General features: G+C 42.7%; 1 protein-coding gene across 1 annotated transcript in view; it reads right to left on the bottom strand.

The window, feature by feature from the left end:
• The window catches only part of EMB (embigin), a 28,609-nt gene extending 12,546 nt beyond the window's left edge, over positions 1 to 16,063 (bottom strand). Inside the window, exons 1-3 of the mRNA XM_072136359.1 lie at positions 15,855 to 16,063; positions 3,176 to 3,262; positions 758 to 947 (exon numbers count right to left, since the gene is read on the bottom strand). Coding sequence (XP_071992460.1) covers positions 758 to 947; positions 3,176 to 3,262; positions 15,855 to 15,945 — 368 coding nt within the window. The 5' untranslated portion in view covers positions 15,946 to 16,063. The remainder of the gene's footprint in view (positions 1 to 757; positions 948 to 3,175; positions 3,263 to 15,854) is intronic.
• Between the last annotated feature and the right edge of the window lie 2,011 nt (positions 16,064 to 18,074).

Below are 18,074 nucleotides of genomic sequence, written 5' to 3'. Positions count from 1 at the left end.
CCACGCCCCCGTCACGTGCATGCCGGCGCCGATGCGCCACAATCCGATCGCGTGCGCCAAAATCCCGGGGCAATTCAGGTACAATCGGCACAAATCGGGTAACACGTCGGGAAAACGCGAATCGGGCCCTTAGTAAATGACCCCCTATATCATGACCTGCTAATCAGGGGAGTATTAAGGCTGCCATTGGCCCTGGGCTGTATGAATATAATAGCCCCTACAAGTCTGGAATCATTTCCTACATATGGTACTAGAATCAGTTTCTTGGGTAATGGAGGATGTGTCCCTTCTGTCTGCTTTCAATATGTGGTTTCAGGACCTTTGGAAGACCTTTAAAGGTCCTAAAATGGCTTGTGTACATGTGTAGGAACAGGAACAGATTTACAAAGATTTCATGGGTAAAGGTCCTTCTCAGTATGAAATTTGGTAGTTGGTTTGGGTGGCCATGGGCCCCCCTGAAGACTTGGGCCCTGAGTTACCACCCAAACCGTCTGTATAATAATCCACTTCTGCTGCTAATGAAAGGATTGACTGATTACAATTCTCAACATAAGCACTAAGTGGCCACACGCAGACACATATAGGATATCAATTTATGATGGAATATCCCAAATTGTTCTGAAAAGCTGCTCATGTATTGACACACACATATGGACATATAAGAAACGTAGGAAGAGGAAAGGTAAGAAAGATCTGACTGTGTTCATATAGGTAGCCTACTGCCCCTTATGTGTATATGCACTTATAGTATACTCACTCATATGTCGTATGCAAGAGGTTATCGGTATTATTGTATGTGTACAGGTTGCTGCTAATTGGTTGGTTGTTTCGTCTCCATGACACACCGATCTGTAAATCCTTGGAGGCCACAACCAGACTGCACTGGAGCTTCAGATGGAGGACGTCCTCTATGACTATGTTCTTCTTATTGTCTTTGGCAGAGAAGTCTTCAACAAAAAAAAAAAAAAGTGTTATATGGTTCATCAGACCAAAATCTGAAGCCAAACAGATTGGGGCAGATTTATTAACACCATCTTATGTTTATACAGATTTAAATCTGGAGCGTCCAGTCTGACATTACACCTCCTCATAGAGGATGACAGTGATGAGCCCCCTAGACCTTTGGAATTTAAAGGGAACCTGACATTCAAATTAACCCAACCAAAACTTTCAATGATCGTAAATCAACTTTGTCAACTTATTTGCAACTCACCTGATGTGAGTCCAATAATAACAAGGCCCTCCCTCACTAGTCCTGATTGACAGGTCTCACTGCTACCAGGTACCGCCTGCCAATATTCAACACCGGACATATACATCTTTGAAGGAAATAATGGGGCTCATTTTCTATTGGTTCGCAGACGCACTTTCGTCGGATATTCCGACATTTTCGGGTTTCGCACAGCTGGGACAGGTATTTAAAAGGGGATTGTGTCGCTTTCATGCGTCAGAAATCGGGGGTCGGACCATCGGATAATCTGACTAATTCAGATTGAGCGCGGGATTTATCTTTCAAATTGTGTCGCATCCCAAGCACTTACATGCACCAAGAAGAAGAAGGTGAACTCCGGAGGACCTGAGCGGGGAAGCAACACATGCAGGAAATCGAATTGCAGCACAGCTCATTAGCGCGGACATTCCGGATCAGGAATCGTGCCAGGGATGGGTAAGTAAAAGTGCCCAAATATGTTAAATGTTGAGAGAGAGAGCTCTGTTACATAATTCAGCACTTCATGTAATGTGAACAGGGTGATGTCATCTAAGGTCCTTTATCCGCTAACATATGCAAAATCTAGCCACATGTATGTGTCTGATCACATGAATTTACAGCATCCTCCATGGAGGCATGGGCAGGAGTAGAAATCCATGGAGGCTTGCTGTGATTTTATGTGATCAGATACATACATGGGGTACATTTTGCCAATGTTAGGGGGTAAAGAGTCTTAGATGACAACACCCTTGTTACAAGACATGAAGTGATGAATGGTGAGAAGATGCATGGGACACGGGGAGAAGCCACTGGACTTGGCCACGCCCCTCCTGACTAGACGTATTTGGGAAGAATGTGGTGACAGGTTCCCTTTAAGTAGTTTCCTTTTCTTTATAACTAATGGATGTGTCCCAAAGAGTGGAAGTGACCGCTGATTTGTTGAAATTTTGGGAGTTGCATCCATTGTGCATCATCAATATTATACAGGGTGACTCAAAAGGCCCAGGACTCCCTTTTAATTTCAAATGGAAAGGGGAAATTATATGAATACCCAAATGGGTAAGGGGGTTTGTCTTTCAGCTTATGGGGCACATTTATCAGGGCCTCTGCACCACTAGCACTTGCGATTATTTGCCCCAATCCGCCACCTTCATGGCAGTGGGGCGAAAATGCAGCGGTGAGCCTATCGAGCGCCGGCATATGATAAATATGTCTGTAACATGACTTCCATCTTGAAAGACATCATATGGATCAGGTTCTAGTTTGGTCAATGGTAAGGAGTTCATGTAGGATATTTAAGGCCAGACTCATCTCTTAAATCGATTGCCCCAGTCAGATTTGCAAAATCTCTTGCACTCACAATTTATCAGCACAGAGATTCTCCATGGATTCACATGTAGGTTCATAACGATAAGATTCTGTATCTTCAGCTCTGGTTTCAGTACCATGGACAACACATCAAATAGCTGTGCATCACAGGGAACATTTCCGGTTGTTGTTGCAACTTTCTGTGTTAATAACTTTGAAACCACAAGAGATATTCCAAAACGGACTGTGACAATCACTTTCTGAGATAATTCTGGTATTCTATGATCTGCTATATGACCACCTTCCCAGTGGGAAAACCAACATGGCAGCCACGATCTTTATACAGCTTACTTGCTAGCAGACATGGCATTTTCGCATTCATTTCGGAAATAAAAGGCTCTCCTGGGACTTTTGACTTACCTTGAATTACCTTATGTAATCTTGGTAAACCCTAATAATTTATGCATATCCATTTATAATCTCTGTAGGATTATTAATCTGTAATATACTATGAAGCACAGACAGAGATATACCTATACAAATCTTATTATATTCGGGAACCTTTGTGCTGTCCCTGGATCGATAGTTTGCTCCTTTATATATATGAAGGACCTAAGGCACCATCATTAATCGGCACCTGTGGCTATAAGACCTTACCTGCTATGGATATGCTGTGCTCCGCTGTGGTGTAATTATAAATCCCATCTTGGTTGCGCTCCAGAGCCTCCGGTGTTGTATTTGGACCTGTGAGAGAAGATACGCATCATAAAACTGGCCCGAATCCACTTTATGTTTGTGTAAGACCATTGTGTTCACAGTTTGACCTTCAGCCCCGATGTGACAAATCAATATTGCGTCTTAAAGTCTGAGTAATGTGCACAGTCTTAAGGCTTAGCCTTCCTTCTTCAAGTGCTCGGAAAAGAAAAGCTTTGTGGGTTGCAGGTCTATAAATAAGGAAACTTGAATACTGCACCGCACCAAGGACCCGGCTCCTTATACAAGAAGTGGAGCAACATATTAATGTCCCTAGTTTACCTTTATAGAACACTTGCAGAACTAAAAGTAATGCTTGTCAGTAGAAATGTCATTTTTAACTGGTGACGGGTTCCAAAAATACCTTGATCAGCATTCTTTATAAAAATGTATTTCACATTAACTGGCTCCCTGCTATCAGAGTGTAGTGAGTCCCGGGGGAGGAACAGCTGAAGCCTGTTTCTCAGTCTCATCCACACTCATCAAGCTCCACCCACACTTACTTTCTTGCAAACTGAGCAGGCAGGGGCGGGAGGGGGATGGTGTGGAGGAATAATGCATAAGGAGACTGATACACAGGATCTGGCAGTTGCCCCCCACCCCCTGGGACTCACCACACACTACTGGCAGGGAGCCAGTGGAAAAAGTTTTATGAAGTACTGAAATGATTCAAAATGCTGACAAAGGCATTTTTAAAATCAGCACATCATAGGCTATTGGAGCCTGTCACCAGTTAAAAATGACATTCCTGGTGACAGGTTCACTTTAAACCTAAAGGAACATAACAGACCCTTACTCATAGATCCGGGCACCATGACTGTGGTAATCATTTTATATTTGTTATCCAAGACCTCCCTCTAAAAACAACTTTTACAATTATACTAATGAGTCACAAGGGCTCTGGGGAGCGTTGCGTTACCAGAGCCCCTCTGTGCTGTAGCTTCACAGGCTGTTACACTATGTGAGATTACAGCAGGCAGAAGGAGGGAGGAGTGCTGAGGGAGCAGAGGGGAGGGTGAAAAGTTCTATGTTTTAAACACCAGTCTTAAAATTCCTACCCTGTTTCCTGGATCTACGAAGAGGATCAGGCCTACTACTAGATGAGAATGCGATCTCTGCCAGGCTGGACCTGTTTAGACAAGGGTTTTTTTTTAAATAAAGGTTCATCCAGCACCTTGTTAAAAGTATTTTCACACTTTATTCTTTATATTTAACGCCTTACCAACATGTGAGGTAATACTATGTCACATGCCAGGTACGGGTGCATGGAGAGGGCTCACGGACCAAGTCTTTGCTGCGGGTGTTTTCCCGCCGGCGGCTTTAAAAAGATGGCGGCACATGGGCCATGCCATCGCCATGACAGCCTCGGGTCTTCCGGAGACCTGAGGCTTCTTCGGGTTAACCTATTCATTAGAATGTGCTATCAGCACATTGTCATGAATGAGGAGGAGAATCCACATATACTACCATACTGTAGTATGATAGGATCGATCAGACAACCTAGGGTTAAAGTACCCTAGGAAGTCTGAAAAATAGTAAAAATAAAAAGAAAGTTTAAAAAAAATTAATTTGACACATCCAAAAATGCCCGATCTATCAAAATATTATAACATTTTTTCACTGCGTTTAACCCCTTAACGGAAAATTGCGCCCACAGTCGAAAATAGCACTTTTTTGCCATTTTTAAAATAATACAAAATTCTATAAAAAGTGATCAAAAGGTCGTACAGTCCTAAATATTATAACGTTGTGAACGTCATCAAAAGCTGCAAAAAACAACACCTCCTAAAGCTCCGTACACCAAAGTATAAAAAAGTTATTAGCACCAGAAGACGGCAAAATCCCAAAAAATGTTTTTGTACGGGAGCTTTTAATTTTTGTAAATGTATGAAAGCATTATAAAACCTATACAAATTGGGTATCCCCGTAATCGTACCGACCCAAAGAATAAAGTAGACCAGTCATTTGGGGCAACAGTGAAATCCGTAAAATCCAAGCCCACAAGAATACGGCACAAACGCGTTTTTTTTTACCAATCTCACTGCATTTGGAATTTTTTTCCTGCTTCCCAGCACACGGCATAGAATATTATATACTATCATTTTGAAGTGTAATTTGTTGTGCAGAAAATAAGCCATAAAACAGCTATGTACATGGAAAAATAAAGAAGTTATAGATTTTTAAGAGTGGAGAGTGAAAAATGAAAACACAAAGACGAAAAAGGGCTCCGGCAGGAATTTCGATTCATATTTCATATTTCAATGAAGAAGTCACCCTAGTGAGACCATAACAACTCCATATTGATGAAGCCCTTGTCAGGAATAGAGGGCTTTGTAGTCTACAGCATATCATGAAGCTGCTGGTTCCCAATGTAGACTTGTACCAGGCTCTCAGCAATAATGTATTCTCTGTAGCAATAGTCATTCCATATGGGAAAAGACACCTTATGGCAGTGGTGGCGAACCTATGGCACGGGTGCCAGAGGTGGCACTCAGAGCCCTTTCTGTGGGCACCCGGGCGATCGCCCCAGCACACCAGACAGGACTCAAAGAATCTTTCTGCAGTTCCAAGCAACTTAAAAGATGCTGCTTTCAGTCATATTTTGATACTTACTTCATTACTAGGGACTGTAGGAAGAGGGAGAATGAGTAGACAGGGCAGAATTATCTTTGGAGGACCTCCTGCTGGCCCCACGATTCTCTGTGTACAGAGGGACACTGGAAAGAAGCTAAAATGATGCAAATTTTCCATCGTTCTACTGTGTTGCTGTCCTCAGGAGGCCAATATTATTGAAAGTTGCTGAAGAACATGGAACAATAAGTTACTTCTTTAATTATTGGTTGGCACCTCGCGATAAATAAGGGGGGTTTTGGGTTGCTTTTTGGGCACTCGGCCACTAAAAGGTTCGCCATCACTGCCTTATGGGCTCTCCTGGGTTACAAGGGTTGGCCACTTTACCTCATGTGTTTTGTAATGTGTGTGTAAGTGTGGGGGAGGGGCAGGTAATTTACTAATATACATCTATTAAATGTTCTGCTCCGCTTTCTTGATATGGTTCTGAAAAGTCTTTTATCTCATCAGCTACCATTACTCTCCATGAAATGCTTGCAGATGGAGGGTTCATGTGATCCTAACTGTCCATGACAAATCTACCTTCCAACAGAGTTTTACCCTTCACACCAGCAATACCTGCTGGTAAAGGGTCAAAACTCCTACCTGTATCACCCAAAATTATCTTCCACTGAGGCACTGTTCCTTAATCACTGACGTTTTACTGATATGTAAATGAATAGAGTCAATTTCTGAATAGAAGAGTAAAGTTTTCTCCAGTCTGCCTGTGAACCCCGCCTCCTTCCTTTGATTGACAGCTCAGTGTCTTTTCAAATCTCAGTCTGAGCACACAGGAAGTCGTCTCCCTGTCCACTTCCTGTCCTTACCAGAATGCGGTCCCTTTCACAGCATGGTGTATTTAGAAGGTAGTACTGTGTTGGACACTACAGATTTTTTCACCATTTTACGCACCCCATGATAGGTGTAGGTCGGTGGGCGGAGTCAACATAGACAACAGCAGAAAAAGTGTAGGGAGAGATTTTACTGGTGGGAAGATGCAGATATAAGCTTGGACCTCTACACCTAAGGTACCAAACCACAAACCTGAAGGCAGCAGGACCACAGCCTGGGTATAACAACCCCAGTAGCAGAATCCTCTCACAAGTTCTGCACCAAATACAGAAGTTATTTTGAACGGTTTCTTCCAGAAAGTTGAGAAATCTTGCTAATCCTAACAACTTGTCGTAAGTCAATATTGAGCTACTTGTTGACACATAACTACAAGGAACAAGAATAGATTGTGTCATAGAACCATAGCCAGACCAAGCAAGGCATAAAAATTAGGGCTGTGAACCCCTAAATGTATATTTTTCAAGTTATCTGCATTATTTTTCTTAATTTTTCTTGTTTGAATGGTCAAAGTGATGTGATAACTGTATGGTCAAATGCAGTGTCATGAGATGATCAATTAACCTTGCCCAGTATTACATGTTAGACTACTTGTTATGGGTTTGATACCGATATCCTTCTTCTTATGAAAGAATTGTTTGGTGGGTAATAAACTACGCCATTCCGTTTGATTCAAGGTGACGACCATGATGGACCATGATTTACATATTGGGGCTCACTTACTAAGGGTCTGGCGCTGCACTTTCGTCGGACTGTTCAACTTTTTTTGGAGATTACACGGCTTGCACAGGTATTTAATAAGTGTGTGCGCTGAGATTGTGGAGTATGCGACCCTCTTTGTGGCGCTGGACTCCATGCAACACAAATTAGTGGCCGCACCGTCGGACGATCTGACTGTTTCGGACTGAGTGCGGGATTTAACTTTCAGATTGTGTCGCAAGCGCAAGCACTTAGATGCACCACGAAAAAGATGGTGAACTCTGTCGGACCTGAGCGCGGAAGCAACACATGCAGGATATCGGATGAATCGCGGCACAGTGCATTGTCGTCAGATAATCCACTTTCGGTGAACTCCAGACTTAGATGACTTTAAAATGAACAAGTGATTAGTTGAGGTCTCCCTCTAAGGTAGATGAATAAAATAGTCCCATAGAGGTGTATTCTAAAGCTCCATGCTCCAAAGGGATTATCTATTAAAGAATCCCCCCACATACGGTAGTATTGATGTCTTGTTACGTTGTAGAGGGTTCTTTAGAGTATCCGTAGCCTTATGTACAATAAGCAGGGTTGGATTGTTATATCCGCACCCTCTATGACAGTGGTGGTGAAACTATGGCACGGTTGTTAGAGCTGTCCTTAGGCCATCACCCCAGCACAGACGGAGCTGAAGACACAGGCCTAGGACGTGCTGCGTTCAGCGGTACTGGGCTACTTGGGACGGCTGGAGGAGTGAGGTGAGTTCCCTGTTTAGGAGGACCCCATAAAAAAGCCTCAATAAAGATTCAGAATTTCCCCTCCTTCTTCGAGAGTATTGGAGTACTCCTGATACCATTAAAAACGGTGGCAGTGCACGGAACAATAAGTTAGCACTAAGTTACTGCCTGTTGACAATTAGCGATAAATTAGTGGGTTCTGGGTTGCAGTATGGGCACTTGGTCTCTAAAAGGTTTTGATCATCAACAATGCCCTTGGTGGTTTAACCTGACCGATTGATCTGTACATGGCCTTGAGACACCGGATATACTGTAGCTACACGGCCATGTGTGAATTATATATATAAAGGTAATGGAATAAAGCCCATGATGGCCAATCTACATCAGCCCCATAAAGATTTAACAAAAAACAGCATGCCCCTTCCATCAACCCATTTAGACGAGTCCCAACAATCACAATCATAATTAGGAAGGTTGTCTAGGTATGTTCAGCAATGTTGTGCCAATTTGTCATAGTCATAGTGCCAGGTACATGTGCCCTCGCTGTTACATGAAATAATGGGGCAAATTTACTTACCTGGACCTGTCGCGATCCCTGATTCGGATGGTCCGACGAGGATGATGTCCGGTGCGATTCATGGAGATTGTGCGTCCGAGTTCCTGCATCCGTCGCTTCCCCGCTCAGATCCGCCGGAGTTCACCTTCTTCTTCCCGTTGCATGTAAGTGCGTGTCTTGTGACACAATTCTAAATGTTGTCCAAATCTGTCGGGTTGTCTGACAGCCACGGCCCCCGATTTCTGTCGCGTGCAAGCCAGCGCCGATGCGCCAAAATCCGTTTGCATGCACCAAAAACCCAGGGCAATTCAGGGCAAATCGGAAAAATTCAGAAAACCCAGAGGAAATGCGTCCAACGGACCCTTAGTAAATGAGCCCCAATATGTTGCTAGACATGGGTGATCACTTCAGAACTGTGTGGACCTAGCTAAGGGTTAATTATCCCGCTATCCCGCTAAATGTGACTGCTGGACTGTCAAGACAAAATACATGTTATGCAACGGTAATCACACATAACCTATTTCTCCATGTACTTCTGTTATTTTTTTCCCAGCCTCGCAGATGTTTTTGGCTTTTAGATTACAGTTATGTCTCGCAGTTTCAGGAAACGTAATAATTTCAGGCAGACACAAAGAATGTTTTGCCACCTTGACCAGCCGGGGTGACCTTCTGTTCCGACAGCTGGTACAATCTGTTATAGAAATATGTTTCTTTACGGCATCTATGTAACTACTTTGTGGAGAGCGTTCTCTACTATTCTTGTTGTTATTCAGATTCTCCTCTGAAATAATTTGAGATTAAATACAGGCAGTCCCCGGGTTACATACAAGATAGGGTCTGTAGGTTTGTTCTTACGTTGAGCTTGTATGTAAGTCGGAACTGTATATTTTATAATTGTAACCCCAGCCAGAACTTTTTTGGTCTCTGTGACAATTGGATTTTGAAAAAGTTGGGTTGTCATAAGAATCAGGATTAACACTAAAGCTTCATTACAGACACCTGTGATAACTGTTACAGCTGATTATTGTAGCCTAGGACTAATGTACAATAAATTACCAATATCCAGAGGTCCGTTTGTAACTAGGGGTCGTATGTAAGTCGAGTGTTCTTAAGTAGGGGACCGCCTGTACTTCTACTACTTAAAATCTTTCTCACATTTTCAGATAAGAGAAGATCAAGTGGGGGAGGTTCAAGAGGTTCAACCTAGCTGAAGTATATGGCATTACAACATCAAAAACCATTAACCGCTTAGTGACCGAGCTCATTTGCACCTTGATGACTAAGGGCTATTTGTTCAAAACCAGCAGGTGTCACTTTATCCAGTTAGAACTTTAGAAAGCTTACACTTAGTTTTTGAGTTTGTTTTTCTGTGATATTTTGTACTTCAAGTTAGTGGGAAATTTTGGTTGATATATTTAACATTTATTTATTAAAAAAAAAGGTGAATTTGGTAAACAGTTTTAAAAAAAATGCTATTTTCAAACATCAAAATGTTCTGTTTTTCAAACTGATAGGGGCTTATTTACTAAAGGTCCGCGGAGCGCATTTTCTTTGGGTTTCCCCGATGAAAGTAGAAAATGCACGAGTAGAGCCTTTGGATTGCGTTTCCAAACGTAACCAAAATGCCACGTGTGAACGTGGCCTCAGGTACCACAAACCTTTATCCCAGGGAATTTGTAAACTTTTTATCATGAGGTATAGGGGGCATATTAACCCCTTGCCACTGATGGGCTTTTTTCCATTTTACTCTCTGTTTATTGCTCCCTACTTGTGTACAGAGATGCGCGAGGGCTTATTTTTTGCGTTACAAATTGTACTTCCTAGTGACAGTATTTTATAGTCCATCCTGTGTACTGGGAAATTCAAAATGCGGTAAAACTTGACAAAAACCTGCATTTGGGCCATTTTCATGTGGGCTCTGTTTTTACGTCTTTCACTGTACACTTCTTATAGCACCTTTAATATATTCTTTGGTTTGGTATGATCACAGGGATACTATATTTCTATAGGTTTTATTAGGTGTTAATAGATTTTACCAAAAATTAAAAACTTATGTACCCCCCAAAAATGATTACCTTTACCATATTCCAACTCCAATAACATTTTCATACTTAGGAGTCTTTTCCAAGACAAGCTCACATTTTCATTGCTACCATTTTTGGGACTGTGCGATCACTTTTTATTATGTTTTTTTAATGTGTTGCAAAAAAGTGACGATTCGGGCGATTGAGCACATTTTTCCATTACGGGGTACACTGCCAGAAATAACCGTTTTTTTATATCTTTATTGATTGGACATGTTGGGATGTCGTGATACCTAACATGTTGTGTTTTCGTTTACTTTTTAAAAAAAAATTATTTGTTGTATATGTGTTAGGGGCTTATAAGTGTCCGCCTATGCATCTGAAGGCAGATGCCGATGGCCTACCCGTGAACCTTTATTAGGTCCCTGGCTGCCCGGCTATGAAGATGGCAAACCGCAATTGCTTCGCGGGGTGCCGGGAGGAGTGGGAGGGACCTCCCTCTGAAGGTACATCGATCCCGCGGTCACAACGTTGACCACAGGATCGAACGGGTTTCCGATCCGGACTGTTATAGCAGCGTCCCAGCTGACATAAGACAGTCGGGGCACTGCTCTTCCCTGCAGAGGCCTCTTAGTGACCGACGTAGAAAGCCGTATGGGTAGTCACTAACAGGTTAAAGGACATCTACCACCAGGATTAAGGATTGTAAACCAAACAGACTGCCATACTGATGTGTGCCCCCCTCTGTCAGGATCTGCTCTTCTTTTAGCTTTTTATGCCTTGGTTTTTACAAACAGGGACCTTTTAAATTTTGCAAAACAAGGGCATAGAAAGCTTAAAGGGGTATTCCCATCTGGGCATTTAGATTTAATTAAGTTCATTTGCCTTATGAAAACATTTCTTCAATTGGATGTTGATAAAAAAAATGTTCCTGTGCGAAGATAATTTCTCATAAATGTAGTCATGTTGTCCCTTAGAAACCAGATCCGCTTCCTCGGTTACGACCACGTCACACTCTGGCAGCAGTGGCCAGACTTGCGCTATAGAGTCCTGCTGGACCACCAGGATTCAGCAATAATTACCACAGGACGGCTGTGCGCCATGTAGTAACTCCCGGACATTTTATATACAATAACCTTTTGTTTCTTTGTGCAATCCCTCCAGCAGAGGTGGTCGTATCCGAGGAAGCCATCTCGTTTCTAAGGGACCATATCACTACATTTATGAGAAATTATCTTCACTCAGGAACATTTTTTTTAATAACATCTAATTGAAGAAATGTTTACATATGGCAGATTAATGAAACTGAATGTGAGTGCCCTGACGAGAATATCCCTTTAACCCCTTAAGGACGGAGGGTTTTTCGTCTCATTTCTCGCTCTCCAACTTCAAAAATCCATAACTTTTTCATTTTTACGTGTACAGACCTGTGTGAGGGCTTATTTTGTGCGTAACAAATTTTACTTTCCTGTAATGTTATTTATTTTAACATGCCGTGTACCGCGAAGCTGAAAAAAATTCCAGATGTGGAAAAATTGAAAAAAAACGCACGTGCGGCACATTCTTGAAGGCTCAGTTTTTACGGCTTTCACTCTTCGCTCCAAATAACATGCCTACTTTATTCTTTGGTTCGGTGCGATCGCGGTGATACCAAATTTTTATAGGTTTTATTGTGTTTTAATACATTTTCAAAAATTAAACGAATGTGTACAAAAAAGAAAAAAAAAATTTTGCCATCTTCTGATGCTAATAACTTTTTCATACTTTGGCGCACGGAGATGTGTGAGGGGTAATTTTGGGCGCCATTTCCCACCTCGGAGGTCACCGCCGCCCGTAACCGTTTTTATATTTTGATAGATCGGGCATTTTGGGACGCGGCTATACCTAATATGTTTGTGATTTTTACTGTTTATTATGTTTTATATCCGTTCTAGGGAAAGGGGGGTGATTTGAATTTTTAATATTTTATTAATTTTTTTTATTTTTTAAACTTTTTTTTTCTTTTTTTTTTCACTATTTTTTAGACCATCTAGGGTACATTAACCCTAGATGGTCAGATCGCTGCTACCATATACTGCAATACTTCTGTATTGCAATATATGGCATTTTTGCAGCACATTCGTTACAATGAGCCACTGGCTCATTGTAACGAATCTGCAGATGCCAGATAGTCTCGGGTCAAACGAAGACCCGAGGCTACCATGGCAACCGATCGCCGCCCCCCGATGACGTTCGGGGGCGCGGCGATCGCAAAAAAGATGGCGGCGCCCGCGCGCCGCCGTCTTTTAAACGCCGCCGGCGACTTTGGGTTAGCACCGACTGCGGTTATTAGCGGTGGGGGTTTGCTGAAATATGCAACAACCCCCACCTCTGTATGAAGAGGACTCAGCCCGTGAGCCCTCTTCATACATCCCTTATACCTCTGCGCCGTAGAGCTACGGCGCAGAGCGTTAAGGGGTTAAAGAAAAGTGAATCCTACCAGAGACGGCACATACCAGCATGAAAGTGTGTTTGGTTTACAATCCTTCATCCTGGTGGTAGATGTCCTCTAATTAATTTTTAATGTTATTTTTCATGGTCAATACACTGGTTTTGTGGGATAAAAAAATTCCTGCTTTTTTTCTCAAACCCATTTTTGAGCCTTTAGAAGAGTGACGCAGAGAAGGGGAAGTTATGAACCTTAGCTAAATCATCAGTGCAGAGTGGCACTAGGCAGGGTTATTACTGTAGAGTTGGGTACTAGTGTGGAGTGGACCAGATTCGGCTTCCCCATACCCGATCGCAAACTTCACTAGAAATTCTGCCTTTGGCTCAGAGCCTTTACGCCCCCTGGCCCCCGCAATTAATGCCAGCGATCAGGTCACAGACACAGTCATTTAAATGCTGATGTCGATTTACACAGTTAGCACCCGCAATCGGTGACAGTTTTAAAAAAAAAGACTATGATTGAAAAACATTGCCCTTATCCAGCATGCTCCTTTCTATAGTTCCTATGTTAAAAATATCAGTTTGTAAACTTGTATACAACTCACCTGCGGTGAGTCCAATGATATTAATGGAGTCCTGCATATTAAAGTGTACATGCATCGCCCTGCATCCTTGTTCCTGATTGACAGGTCTCACTGCTAGGACATGCTGCTGTATGGGACTGTCTGATAATACTTTACTACAGACATACACAGTTCTGTTTACTTATTACACAGGTCTGTTTTGGTTATTCCATGTAATCTTTATGTTTTTTTTTTTGATGCGCTGGTCTGTTTTGTCATAGGACATCACGTTTTCTAACAATTTAGACAACTATGTTAAATAAGGCAATAATGCGAAATAAATGAAAATAGACTTCAAATGAAATAAATAAATAAAATGCTGGGAGAGGGAGGTGACGTCACACAAGAGGCGTGAATTTAAGTCTCTTGCATGACATCATCTCATTTTCCCATGATCTCAGCATGGGAATGGGATGTGCGGGGGTGTGCATAATTAGCATCCTGGAGCTCCGGGCATCTTGTGCCAGAGCTCCGGGCTGCTAATTATAAGTTTGTTTTCTAGGTGATCCCGGCACGTCAAGACTAGCGACAGACAGCGCTGGGATCAAGATGAAGAAAAGCAGAGGTGAGTATTTCAAAGCCTTTTTTTGCTTTTTTACGTACAAACATATTCCCGGAGAAATTTAGGACACATACTCCAATTTCACATCCATTGCCACAATGGACAACCCAAAATAGAGGGGGGTAAATGAGTAAATAAGGTGAATGACATGCGTGACGTCATATTGGTCCCTAAACAGGGCAAGGCATGCAGCCCACATGGAATCCTCAGACCAATCGGCCTTTTCATTTCAAAATTATAGCTGATCTCTGATTGGTTTCCATGGGCAACTAGAACAGTTTTACCTCCGAAACTTGATGCTAAATCTCCCCCATACCAATAGCTCTATAGGACAATGAGATGATCTCCCACCTCCGATGTTAGCTCCGCCCCCAGTCCATTAGTTGACATCCATTTTTTACAATTCTGATACAAATCTGAATCGTCCGCCTCTCAATGTGCATATTAATCTAATTCATTTGACTAATGGCCCAGTCCTGGTTGAAAAATCCAAAAAAATAGATTTTAAAATCAGAAAGGGACTCGGTTTTAGAACCAGAGAAAAGCCTAAAGAAACAGCATCAGGTGTTTTGTGCCGTGGGCTATGAGGTATACGTGGCATCGGGCAGCATCGGAGGTCTGCGGTTCGTTATATTTCTCCACCCCATGTAGCTCCGCACAAGAGTCTTCTCGTCTGTCTCGGTTTTGACCTTATTATTGTTATCTCTGTTCCGAGCAAAGACAACATGAAAGATATGAATATAAGAGAAGTCACCATGAGCCTGTACAGGGGAGGGCGGCTATGCTGACTCATGCCGCCCCAGACTGACATTGAGCAGACAGATCAGTATTATCTATAACATGGGGACTAGGAAGAGTGTAAGAGTCCGACCTCTAACCTCCCCCAACAACCCAAGCTCATCAATTATGCTTTACCTTCAGATGTCTATTATAGATTTATGTGGGGGATAAGAGGACAGACACACAGAAATGTAAATGCAATTTGAGGCACTAGATAGATACTATGTAAGATAGATAGATAGGAGATAGATAGATAGATAGATAGATAGATAGATAGATAGATAGATAGATAGATAGATAGATAGATAGGAGATAGATAGATAGGAGATAGATAGATAGATAGATAGATAGATAAGAGATAGATAGATAATAGATAGATAGATAGATAGATAGATAGATAGATAGATAATTGAAAAATTACCAGGAAGACAGTTACTTATATAGAGAGACATATAGCTATATACTACAGGATATATCTGTATATATATTGTATATATATATATATATTTATATATATATATATATATATATATATACACACATATATACATAAAACATAGTATATTGGAGGATATAGATACATAGTCACCAGTCACTATACATGTAGATACATATATACCCGGCTGTGATAAGGCAGATGCTTCCCTATGTCTCAGTCTCTCTGCAGCTCAGCCTCAGGCACTCACCTCCTGCTCGTCAAGGTCATGGAGGACACTTACCTGCTGGCTTGGAGGTGATGCCCGGGGAGGCTATAGACAGGATCCCACAGCAGAGGGGCACAAGCAGGGGGTGCAGGGCGCGGAGCCTCATCTCTGCTGCTGCCGGATCAGCTCTGTGGTAACTTCCTCTGCTGTACAGGAGTCACCTCATCCTCCAGCAGTGTAATGAGATGCAATGTGCTGCAGCCTATCCCAGAGACACCACATCACAGGGGGCAGATGTGTTACACTGTGTAATGAGATGCAATGTGCTGCAGCCTATCCCAGAGACACCACATCACAGGGGGCAGATGTGTTACACTGTGTAATGAGATGCAATGTGCTGCAGCCTATCCCAGAGACACCACATCACAGGGGGCAGATGTGTTACACTGTGTAATGAGATGCAATGTGCTGCAGCCTATCCCAGAGACACCACATCACAGGGGGCAGATGTGTTACACTGTGTAATGAGATGCAATGTGCTGCAGCCTATCCCAGAGACACCACATCACAGGGGGCAGATGTGTTACACTGTGTAATGAGATGCAATGTGCTGCAGCCTATCCCAGAGACACCACATCACAGGGGGCAGATGTGTTACACTGTGTAATGAGATGCAATGTGCTGCAGCCTATCCCAGAGACACCACATCACAGGGGGCAGATGTGTTACACTGTGTAATGAGGTGCAATGTGCTGCAGCCTATCCCAGAGACACCACATCACAGGGGGCAGATTTGTTATGCTGTGTAATGAGATGCAATGTGCTGCAGCGTATCCCAGAGTCACCACATCACAGGGGGCAGATTTGTTATGCTGTTTAATGAGATGCAATGTGCTGCAGCGTATCCCAGAGTCACCACATCACAGGGGGCAGATGTGTTACATTGTGTAATGAGATGCAATGTGCTGCAGCGTATCCCAGAGTCACCACATCACAGGGGGCAGATGTGTTACATTGTGTAATGAGATGCAATGTGCTGCCGCGTATCCCAGAGTCACCACATCACAGGGGGCAGATGTGTTACATTGTGTAATGAGATGCAATGTGCTGCCGCGTATCCCAGAGTCAGCACATCACAGGAGGCAGATGTGTTACACTGTGTAATGAGGTGCAATGTGCTGCAGCCTATCCCTGAGACACCAGATCACAGGGGGCAGATGTGTTACACTGTGTAATGAGGTGCAATGTGCTGCAGCCTATCCCAGAGACAGCACATCACAGGGGGCAGATGTGTTACACTGTGTAATGAGTGTGTTCCTTTTACTTCAGACAGATAAGGAGGCTAATAATTTACTCTTTCCATACCAAGAGCATATTTCACTTGAAGACTCTGCTCTCTGAGGAGACTTACAGTGTCTGCGTTATGGGTGGCCCAAAAGCTATGCTGGTTCCAACAGGCACTGTCAGGGTGTCTCCACATGCCACTGATTGGAAGGGATGGTAAGGCCTGGTGCAACCCAATAGGAAAGAAGTCCAGAGACTCAGGGTCTGCAGAGAACGGTTTCCTTCTTTCCTGAAGAAATTTGGATACAAAGCCATACAAGCACATCATAGGGCTGACTTCTCCTTTCCCCTCCTTTCTAAAAGAAGGGTTAATGGTGAGGAAAGGCCTGGGCTCACTCTCCCTGTCTTTCTCAGATGGCTGGTTCCCTGGTCACAGACTGGAGCCCAAGGTCTATGGCAGAGTATTCCCATATCAGTGTCTTCTTCTGGTTTCTCAGGTAGACTGGCAGTATTCTGCTCAAAGCTGTGTTTCCTAACTGCAAGACACAAGGAATTAGGTCTGTTCTCCTTATATACCTTCTACCAGGGGAGAAGTGGTTAAATTTCAGCACTAAAACAATGAAAAGCATTTCCTATAGTTTTACATTGAGTCTCTATAATATTCTATGGCAGCAAGTTTCTAAAGTGTAAACAACTTTCCAAACAGCACCTGTCATACTAAAGGTCAGGCTGTCTGTTTGTCTGGTAAACAAGTCTGTTTTTCTTCTGTAAAACAATGTCTATTATAGCTGAAATTTACTGGCTGTTACACTGTCTCCCCTACTTCTGCATGATGTAACCTCACATACGTGTGGGGGGAAGTTCTCATGCACAGTATAACAACATGTGAAGCTACAGCCTTTCTGGCTTATTAGCATAATTTTAAATGTTAATATTAGAAGAAAGGAGTCCATGGATAACAAATATAAGAAGATTACCACAGTCACTGTGTCTGGATCTATGAGTAATGTC

The sequence above is a fragment of the Engystomops pustulosus genome, chromosome 1 (genome assembly GCF_040894005.1).
Source record: "Engystomops pustulosus chromosome 1, aEngPut4.maternal, whole genome shotgun sequence".
NCBI lineage: Eukaryota > Metazoa > Chordata > Amphibia > Anura > Leptodactylidae > Engystomops > Engystomops pustulosus.
The sequence above is the reverse complement of the archived record's forward strand: the minus strand, read 5'-3'. Positions and strand labels throughout refer to the sequence as shown.